Source organism: Miscanthus floridulus, chromosome 1 (assembly GCF_019320115.1).
Source record: "Miscanthus floridulus cultivar M001 chromosome 1, ASM1932011v1, whole genome shotgun sequence".
Lineage (NCBI taxonomy): Eukaryota > Viridiplantae > Streptophyta > Magnoliopsida > Poales > Poaceae > Miscanthus > Miscanthus floridulus.
The window spans coordinates 15,046,435-15,057,598 of record NC_089580.1 but is presented as its reverse complement, the minus strand read 5'-3'; the positions used below and the strand labels follow the sequence as shown (position 1 = coordinate 15,057,598).

General features: G+C 43.2%; 1 protein-coding gene and 1 pseudogene across 1 annotated transcript; both read left to right on the top strand.

The window, feature by feature from the left end:
- Window positions 1-360: 360 nt before the first annotated feature.
- On the top strand, window positions 361-1,193 carry LOC136473798 (uncharacterized; annotated as a pseudogene).
- A 132-nt stretch (window positions 1,194-1,325) lies between these two features.
- On the top strand, window positions 1,326-5,209 carry LOC136473788 (pre-rRNA-processing protein TSR2-like). The gene is made up of 4 exons (XM_066471426.1): window positions 1,326-1,612; window positions 2,814-2,905; window positions 3,892-4,005; window positions 4,815-5,209. Exons 1-4 carry the CDS (start codon window positions 1,396-1,398, stop codon window positions 4,998-5,000), a joined length of 609 nt encoding a protein of 202 aa, XP_066327523.1. The 5' UTR covers window positions 1,326-1,395; the 3' UTR covers window positions 5,001-5,209.
- The last annotated feature ends 5,955 nt before the right edge of the window (window positions 5,210-11,164 follow it).

The following is an 11,164-nucleotide window of genomic DNA, read 5'->3' as shown; positions in this document are numbered from 1 at the left end:
GCTGTAGATAAGGAATCTGTCAACACAAGTATATATTGCATGTCTTGCTCATATGCAACTATTTCCCCAAAGTACTTTGTTTTTGCTGGTACTTAACATTTGATTAACACAACATATATGTGTGCCATATGTGTTAATCTACTTCCCAGTGAGAATGTTACTATATTTCTTCTGTTCTACTACTTTCTAATGGTTACAATAGTATTATGAAGCATCACATGGACCTAAGATTCTGTGTAAGCACATTTTTATAATTAATTATCGTGCTATATTACATTGTCTTATTTATTGTTCTTCTAATTATATAAAGTAAGCCAAGTTATACTAATCCTGACTCTCGATATCCTTCTTTTTCAGAAAATGTGTGCTTAGGCAAAAATGCCAGAATACCGTAAAGAATACAGTACGAAAGAAATGGCTGCTGCGATTGGTGTATGTGAGAATATGGAATACAACTTAGCACAATGCAGATACGTAAGTCGCTTGCTCCTACTTTTATTACGTGTTTCCTATATATTATTCTAATCGCTACCATATTTACAATTTTTTTTTGCCATGGCTACATGTTGAAAAATATATGCTTTATATTTTCGACTAGAAGAAGAATACACTTATCATGATTGACTCTAGACCTGCTGAAAGATGGTGTAAAGACACACTAGCACTGATGTATGTCAGGCAAACTCTTGGATTTAACTTGCACATATTCCTGGATAGAACGAGGATATCTTCAAATGAAAATTCATCCGTGAAAAAAACATTACAGATGACATAGATGGGTAATTAACTCAAAGCCACCGTTGTTTGCAATAATAATACATATGATTTAACTATTTTTATATATTGCTGATGGTCAATCTTACCATAGACACTCAAATGGATACTTTATTCTACAGTATATGTCTGCGTGGAATAGATCTAAAGACACACATATTTATATGGTGAGTATAATATACTTTGTTTTAAGATTTTGTGAGATATTTTTAAGATACGCAATATTACTCATGTGACAGGCACTAATATTTACGTATATACTCGAACCTGTGTACAGGATGGTATGGATATGAGGCGGAACTTATTCGTGGAATTATTGGCGTACAAAAGAAATGGATATAAGAGATTACTTCCCGCCGATATAAAACATTATTTTAGTTGCATCACGAAAAAGTCTATATAGTAGAGTTTGTATGCTTATGACGCCGCGCTCTCCATAACTATATTAGATTAAATATCATTTTAATATCGGTATTTATTTTTATAGTACTGTTATTTTATTGTGCTCTTCGTGTATTTTTAGTATAAAAGTTTATCTGTAGCAACGCACGGGAAGGCTATCAGTCACAGCGTAGAAGGGAAAACCCTAGCAGCCTTCGTCCGTCCCAGACACGCGACACCATGGCCGCAACTAACGGCGGCGGCGGCGGACCCGGCCCCGTCCCCGGCCCGATCTCAGCCGAGGCGGAGGCGGCGCTTGGAGAGGCTATCAGGCTAGTGTTCGGGCGGTGGACGGCGCTTCAGATGGCGGTGGAGAACCAGTGGGGCGGCCGCGACTCCCGCGCCAAGGCCGACCAGTTCGGCGAGTCCGTCCTCTTCTGGTTCTGTCGCACTAAGGGTACATACAGCTCCCCCCAACATCCTCGGATGATTTTCTCCTCGTGAGGCGGGATCCGGAAGTACAGTTGGTATTGTTTAGTTTATAGTCTCTGAATTCTCATATCTTGATTCAGAGATCAGAGGGTTTGGAATTTTGATCGACTGCAGGTAGTTGCTATGTTAAATGTAGCCGTGGCTCAACCAGCGAGGATTCGGGTTTCTGATTGCGTGCAAAAGTTCGATGCATTACAGGGAAAAACGATGTGATTTTTATGAATTGATGATCATCGTAATTGGTTGTTGTGTCAATTAAATGTGAAATGCGGAGGAACTTAAGATTATTAAATTCTTTGTTGGAGGTTTTCCTTTTGAATTATCTTGATCCATAGCTGCATTTATCCTCAATAAACTACAAGTTTTTGTCTAATTGAAATCTTGGACAACTTTGGTTCTATAACAGTTTGTACATTTCATTTAAAATTTAAAATATGGGAGCCATTCAGCTGCCATGCATTATGCAGTCCATTTTACTGCAAAAACTGCCTCATTTAGTCATTTATATTTTTTAAAAGAAATTTAGTCATTTATATTTATCATCAGCTTCTACAATCGATGACATAAAGACAGAATTATTAGAAGAAAAAAACTATTAGATTCAGGCATGTGTAAGTCTTAACAGATGATGGATGTCGTCTGTATAAGCAAGGAAATGCCTAAGTTCTATTATGTCATGATGCATTTAAGCGGTTGGAGCCTATGAATCGGTCACAGTTGGAGAGATTTATGAGACACTTGTAGCTGGGAGAGATTTAGAAACACTTGTCACTTGGAGAGATTTACTAGGCACTTGTTAGGTTCAGCATAGTGGGAGTCACGGATCAACCATGAAAGCGATACTTCTCAGTTGAGCATTGCAACTCAGTTCCACATGGCCATATTAGTATTGTTCTTTACTTTAGTGGTTTGTATTAAAATTTTAAGGGCACAAGTGCATACATTCACTCAGGATTCTTTAGCCAGGAAAAAATAGATTTCAGTCTAATTTTGTATAGCTTCTATTTATTTTAGGAAAGCTTTTTTCCCATCTTGCTTGGACTGAAAGGCTATGTTGTTGTTGTTGTTGTTGTTGTTTTCCCATCTATTCAGTTGGCTGTGGGCTTAACTTAGTCAGCTTGGGCACTTTTCTGGGTCTATTTGTACTAATAATGTTTCCATTTCAGGTCCACGTTATTTTGAAGACTTGGTGGATATGATGTATGGCAAAATTTCCGAATCCTTCAATGCCGACTTTGAGGATAATAGTGTTGAGGAGGTAATTATGCCCCGCCTCCTTCTGTTCATTTTTGGCGTCAACTTAAATGTTTAACTTGATGAATGTTGCCCTGAACCTAGCTCCTGGTAAAACTCTATCAGTACATTGTATTACTGCTCTGTAGTGTGGATGTTTATGCATATTCCTTTCTTACTGTTACCATAACTGATCCTATGATCTGCCATACAGGGCAACTTTGATCATTGCCCAATCTTTAATCATGTGCTCCTGATTTTGTTCATGGATGTACAGTAGGCTAGATCCTTATGATTACTGTTGTATGTCATGTAAATTCTGTATACAGGGAATGTACTATTCCCTCACCCAGGAACCTAACACTCCTTGTGGTGTGTAGTTCTTCCACTCGAACTATAAAAAGGTTGGTTCGGTTGTGTAGTTCTTCCACTCTTGAACTATAAAAAGGTTGGTTCGGTTTAGCGTTAATGGAATATGTTTGATTAAGTCTGGATACCTAGATACCTCATTTACTGCTTTTACCTGACTGTTTTTTTTTACAAGTTGCTATTGTTGCTGTTCAGCAGTGTAAGACATTAAGGTGTTTCTCACTTGTCAGCATGGAAGAACAGATCCAATACTCTTGCTGAATAGTATGTGGCAATTATGCTCAAGACATGTACTTGATATTAATAGCCTTATCAGATCATGATACTTGCCTTTGAAGTGAAATGTACCAGATAGGCTCCCTAAGAACTATGGTTTGGTTGGTACATGGATGGATATTTGGTTGTGGATTGGACAATTTCAATTTCGCACAATGAGTATTGGGGTTGTAAAGATCTTGTGTACATAATGACATATCACTCACTCAACAGTAGCTAATAATATTCTTAAGAAGTAGGTCTAGTCTAGTAATAATATCTCATCAAATTTATCTTCCGGGACAATTCTGTATCATAACACAAACAGAAACTTCTTGCAATCAGTGGTGTACTAGTGTTCATTAGTTTCATTAATTTTTTGAACAGGTTGCTGAACAGTTATTGATCATACATGAAGAATGCCTGCAAAACAACTATTCATCTATAGAGAAGTTAAGGAATTCTCATGTTCAGGGGAATGCTGTTTCTCAAAGTAGACAGGTCTGTACTATTGTTGAATTTTATTGGATCAGATGTTTCCCAGAATGGACATGTATGTTCTGCTATTGCATTCTAGTATATCATAACATGCTTCCTTTTCCTGATTTTTATAATTCAGTGTTGCATGTGTTCAAACTTCTCAACGAACTTTTGCTGCAATTTAGCTGTATATAATTGAAGGACAGTTGTTTTCATTCTTATGAAGCTGATTAGTTTTAAACTGCAGCATGATTCAAGTGTTTAGCTGCAGTAGACTACCAGTTGATGTGACTCTTTTACGTTTTTTCTGTTAATAGAATGTGTTTGAGAATGGATAAAAATGAAATAGTTGTGAATTTACACCTTACTACTTTTTGAGCTGGTGTTGCATTCTTTATTTAAAGATCTGAGGTTGGTAAGATTGAAAAGGTTGATTTCACAATTATTTTACAATGTTTGTGGATTATGACCGTGTATCGAAGTGGAGTTAATAATGTGACTGAGAATCAGAACCAGAAATTGGATACAGGAACACAGGATACCTATTGCCATTGTTTTTTTTTTCAAGTTTGTCATTAAGTTTTCTGTATCCATTGCAGAATGTAAATCAATGGGAACATGACAAAGCCCTTGCATATTTTATTGTGCATTTTTGTCAGTTCACCTTATGGTAGCATCATTGATCCACCTTGATATGAATAATAGTTCGTCTAGCAGAGAGATTAGAATCTTCATTTTCTCTGTAATATTGCTTTCATTCCCGACATTTCGCTGTTATATTTCACCATTGGTGATTCCTGGCAAACTGTAATTGGTCTTCTCATGAGCAGATAGTGGCCGATGACGACGATGACAGTGATAGCTCAGATGATGGTGATGACACATCAATGATGGATGATCAAGAGGCTGCGCCGGAAGATATGGTGGTGGACAGGCCAAGGCCTCCCAGGCCTACTCCCGATGCTGATGGGTGGACCGTTGTGCCTCCCAGGCGTGGTGGTCGCACCAGGAATTAGGCACAGCTGGAACAAACCTTGTTGAATACATACATGTTGCTAGCTGCCGGCTTTCTCACGCAGTGTTTCTGGGTGTTGCAGTTTCACACTTACATGTATCGCTTGGTATTTTACTCGAAAGGGATGTTGAGTTTGTAGTATGTTTCGTTTGCCACCGCCCACCAAATTGGTGTAAAAATGGTAATTATTATAGATGCAACTTGTGATCAGGTTTTGAGTGTTGCTGTCTCATCGTTTACAATCCCAGAGTTTCTTCGTAGCAATTCTAAGACACCTGGGCCCTGTTAGCCGTGATTACCGTGCATGCTTTAGCCACCCCATTGAATGCGCATGCATTTAGGGGGAAGGTCACCGATAAGCATCTGAATTTGCCGAAAAGTATGGATTCTGTTGGCCCACACAGTGTTTGCCTGCTGACCGGAGAGTTTCCGGGTAGCAGAACAGAGGGAACGGAGAGGGGGTAGGGAAGCTCGGGCGGGTTGAACCAAGGAAATCCGTAGGCGAAACGAGAAGGCAACAGCAGCAGTTGCTAGCACAAATGGCGGCTTCTATCTATTTCAGTGATGTCAGCGTGAGAACTTCTGGATATGCAGCTGAAGTTAAGGTACCATGCACACACTCTGTTCATATCTGTGGATTTCAGCGTGGTAAACACGACTGTCATCATGATAATCCTAATTATTAGCGTGGAACAAGTCCATTGTGCTAAGGTTTGTGGATACGATCGGCAGCCTAAATCCTAAAAAGGGAGAACCTTAAACTTGAGGGTACAGCTACTGCCTACTAGTCCTGCTCCTGCATTGGATGTTCACCTCCTCCGCGCGCGTTACGTGCAGCAGTACGTGCTCACTGTCGCAGCGGAGACGCGGAGTGCTGTCTGCCGCGCAGTGCGGCCAACGCCTTCATATGGGATGGGAGCATGGGACTGACCTGCTGGGGCCGAGCCGTGAACTCGAGATGTTTGGTCATCAGAAGTGTCTTCCAGTGCAGGTGCGGGTGCGGGAGCGGGAGTATGTCTTCAGTTCTGTGAGCGCAACTTCTGCATGCCTCTTGCCTCATGCTCTCACTCCCCCTAGGGGCTTTGTGTGTGATGGCATCTGCTATTCCCAACGGCAGAACTGTGCGTTCATTTTTGGCATGTTTTGCTCTCACGCAGATTAAGCATGCAGCCTCTGGGGCAACCAAACGACCAATCCACATTGATTGGAGGCTTGGAGCCAACCCTGCGAAAGCCCAAAATGTGAATCGAAAGCGTGCCGGACCTGCGGAGCAATTCCCATGTTTATACAAACAGATAGTGTCGGTCTTGATGCACACAGGCACACAGCAGTATCATGTGGTCATCTAAAGAAAAAGCAACATGATGGTGTTGGACTGTTGGTGTACATTTGGGCACAGCTGACGGGGTATCGATCAGGTGCTGCTGGTAGGAGGGAGTATCAGTAATTTGTCTGCACCGGAGCAGAGCAGGAGAAGATCGATCAGTGGCTCATGTGATGATGGTGCTGATGGTGTTGCCTTCATGTGCCCCATGTGATGATTGGAGTAGAATCAGTCCTTAATTTGTCAGCAACACTCCTATGGTTAAGTAGTAGTACTACAGTACTCTCTCTACATATGTGTGTGTTGCAAGTACGGAGTACCTTCTTAAGAAAATGGTTTGTGTTACTAGTTGTACTGTTGAATGGCTGATAGCAAAAGATGCTTCTTTAGTTCCACCTTTTCCCATTAAAAAGGAAAAAAGATAAAAAAAAAACAAAGAAAGAAGCTGCTCTGAATCTCTCATGCATGTGCGAGGATCAAACAGACTGCTCAAAAGAGGAAAAACATTCATACCTAGCAGTACATCTTTAATTTGTTTTAACAAGAAAGAGGGTAGCTTAGCAATATGATGTACTACTAACTGCCATCCAGTTAATTATCTCCTTGCATGCATTAATTAAGATTTCAAAGAAAACGTCACAAAATCATACGCTATCTTCGATCACTAGCGTGTGTTTAATTTGGAGATAAGGATAAGACGAACCGTCCATGAGTTTTGGGTGGCGCCATCCTACTTGTTTTTTTGGCTGATGGTAGGTTTATCCTAAACTACCGTTTGGTATTTCGAAAAAAAGAAACCGTTTGATTTGCGGGATTCAGACGGATAGGATGATACAATTTTTTTATACGGTTAACGACCGTGTGCGCCTTGAGCCAATGGCTAGATCTTGAGCTTATCTTCATCTTCTGTCCCTTTATCTATGCGACATCAAAAGGGAATGTCGGGTTCATAAACCCGGATCCTTCACGAACCGGCTTTCCAACAAAGGCTCGGTCCAGTAGACGGCGTAGCGAACGACGCGCAACTCCTAGGCCGGCTCAAAAACCTAACGACATGCCAGAAGGACGATCCAATCTCCGACCGAAAGACCTAGCCAAGGAGGAACGACACCCGCTTCCAACTCTGGCCTGCCTCTCCGGCCAAAAGGCCTGGCCAACAACGCTTCTGACTCCGACCCACGTCTCCGATCGGGGATACACCGAACCTCTGCTTACAGCTCTTCTCCAACTGACGTAGTCGGAGCCGACTGGGACCAACCGACCGAGGACGTCCACTCGGTGAGGACCAGGTAACGGGCGGGGCAGGTAAAACAGGACACTCAAGTCAACCGCAATATCGAGGGTCATACCTTGTACACCTGCAGTACCGACATGACATATAAGAAGGGTGCTCTGCAACCTTCCAGGCATGTCAGAACTCAAGCAGTATTGTGGGCACAGACGTTTGCCCTATAGTGTTGTAGGTGCCATCAACTCCCTTACCAAACAAACACGGTAAGGCCCCCCCACGTGCCTCTGGGCATCAACAGTGTTGTAGGCGCCATCATTTGCCCTATATGGAGAACACGGTAAAAACCTCCCACATGCGTTAGACATCAACAGTATTGTGGGTGCCTACAATCATCTTATACCCGACGGCATGGGCAACAAGACTTAGTACCATATGTACTCTCTCTCTCTCTCTTGTAAGGCCGTCCCATTCATCTATAAAAGGAGACGCGCGCTCTCCCAACAGCGGGAGGATCAATTCACTCACATCGGTTCATCCTCTGCTAGCTTTAGACACTCTAAAGCTACGCAGAGCACACACACGATCCGAACGACCAAGGATCCCAACGAACATAGACGTTCGACACTTAGCGCATAGCAGAGCTCCCGTCACTCTCGGCCCTTCAGACCGGAGTCCGACCGGACCACTTGCACCTCCCATCTTTCTCCCTTCCGTTTGTAACCCCACAGCAAACTTCGAGCACCTGGGTTCAGGAATAAAGTCATCAACCGACTCAAACTGGACGTAGGGCATGTTGCCAGAACCAGTATAAACCCTATGTCATTGAGTGCTAGGCCACATCCGATCATAACGTACGACAAAACTAAAAATATTTATGTGTTGGCCACTTTCCGCACCGACAGTTGGCGTCGTCCGTGAGGAAGACGCCGTACGTTCACACTTTTGGTCATCGGATGGCCACTTTTCTGCCATCTCCGCCATGGCGGGCTCAAGCGATACGACTTGTTTCGGCTCACTGGAGTTTCCCGCACTCCCACTTGTTGGGATGTGGGTTCCACCCGTCTTCGAGTTGTCCCAGGCCTTCCTCTTCGGAAGCCTGGACTTCGTCGTCGACCGGCTCGGCGTGCTACACCTCCGCGAGGAGGCATTTGTTCCGGCGCCTGTTGGAGGAGGTGTGTCCTCCATCGGCTCTGGTGAAAGGTCCTAATGGCTAGAGGGGGGTGAATAGCCTAATAAAATTTTCTACAACAACACTTAACAAAAGGTTAGACAATTATGAGGCGAAGCAAGTGTTGCGCTAGCCTACTCAAAATACAAGCCACCTACCACAATTCTAGTTTAGATAGTGTATATTCACACAAAAGCTATGACACTACCCTATGTTAGTGTACTCTCAAAGGCTAACTAAAGAGCCACACCAACCAACCAAGCAAGCTCTCACAACTAGCTACACTAAAAAGCTTGACAACTAGTTTGTGGTAATGTAAAAAGAGTGATCAAGAAGGTTATACCGCCATATAGATGAAGGAACCAATCAATCACAAGGATGAATAACAATGAAGACCAATCATCTCGGAATCAATGATGAACACAATGATTTTTACCGAGGTTCACTTGCTTGCCGGTAAGCTAGTCCTCGTTGTGGCGATTCACTCACTTGGAGGTTCACGCGCTAATTGGCTTCACACGCCAAACCCTCAATAGGGTGCCGCACAACCCACACAAGATGAGGATCACACAAGCCACGAGCAATCCACTAGAGTACTTTTTGGCGCTCCGCCGGGGAAAGGTCAAGAACCCCTCACAATCACCACGATCGGAGCCGAAGACAATCACCAACCTCCGCTCAACGATCCTCGCTACTCTAAGCCGTCTAGGTGGCGGCAACCACCAAGAGTAACAAGCGAATCACACAGCGAAACACGAACACCAAGTGCCTCTAGATGCAAACACTCAAGCAATGCACTTGGATTCACTCCCAATCTTACAAAGATGATGAATCAATGATGGAGATGAGTGGGAGGGCTTTGGCTAAGCTCATAAGGTTGCTATGTCAATGAAAATGGCCAAGAGAGAGAGCTTAAGCCAACCATGAGGCTTAAATAGAAGCCACCACGAAATAGAGCCATTGTACCCCTTCACTGGGTACTGATCGGGGTGACCGAACGCTCCGGTCCTACTGACCGGACGCTGCTCCTCAGCGTCCAGTCGCCCGATGGCGGCCATGTGTCTTCTGTGTTCAACGGTGATCGTTTGATCTCAACGGTCGAAATGTTGACCCGACGCTCTGATAGAGCTGACTGGACGCTGGACCCTCAGCGTCCGGTCGTTTACAGTAAGGGTCCAAACCGTGTTTTTGCCGATCGGACGCGTCCGGTCATGCTTGACCGAACCCTGCTAGTGTCCGGTCACACTGTGACTTCTTACTGTGCTGATCGACAACACGACCGGACGCAGCCCTTCAGCGTCCAGTCGTAGAGCGACCCAGCGTCCGGTCGTTTGACCGACGCCAGCGTCTTCGCTGCTACACCTGACCAAATGTGCCGGTCCAACCGAGGCCAGTGTTCGGTCACTCCCAGTGACCTCTGTCTTTTCTGTCTAGGGCGCTGGTGGCACCGGCGGAGTGTCCGCACTCTACGGGCGGACACTCCACCGGTGGAGTTTCTTACCCTTGCTCCCAAACTTCACTACCCTTGATCAAATGTGCCAACCACCAAGTGTATCACCTTGTGCACATGTGTTAGCATATTTTCACAAACATTTTCAAGGGTGTTAGCACTCCACTAGATCCTAAATGCATATGCAATGAGTTAGAGCATCTAGTGGCACTTTGATAACTATATTCCGATACGAGTTTCACCCTGCTTAATAGTACGGCTATCAATCCTAAATGTGATCACACTCTCTAAGTATCTTGATCACCAAAACAAAATAGCTCCTATGGTTTATACCTTTGCCTTGAGCTTTTTGTTTTTCTCTTTCTTCTTTTCAAGTCCAAGCACTTGATCATCACCATGGCATCATCTTCATCATGCTATGATCTTTGTTTGCTTCGCAACTTGGAGTGTGCTACCTATATCATGATCACTTGATAAACTAGGTTAGCGCTTAGGGTTTCATCAATTCACCAAAACCAAACTAGAGCTTTTAATCTCCCCCTTTTTGGTAATTGATGACAATCCTTATACAAAGATATGAATTAAAATTCAATTGAATCCATGTTGCTTGTCCAAGCATATTCACCATGTGTAAAAGGATATGGACAAGTTTTATGAACCCCAAATGGTAACAATTGCTCCCCCTATATATATGCTAAGAGTTTGGATTGTAGCTTGCACATATGCTTGGATAGGAAATATAGGAGTCAATGTCTACCAAATGATGCTAAGGTATAAAATATGGACCTTTGAAGCGTGATACCAATCGGAGTGCACCAATATATCATCCTTAGCACCATGGTTAGTTTGATACCACTTGGAAACAGCACTTGAAACGAAAGTTATCTAGTGATTTTATTTCATCATTCAATCTTACAACTAACATACATCACACAAGCATGGATGTTTAAATTTAATACTTGTGCCATGCAAGCAAACATATGAAATGCACA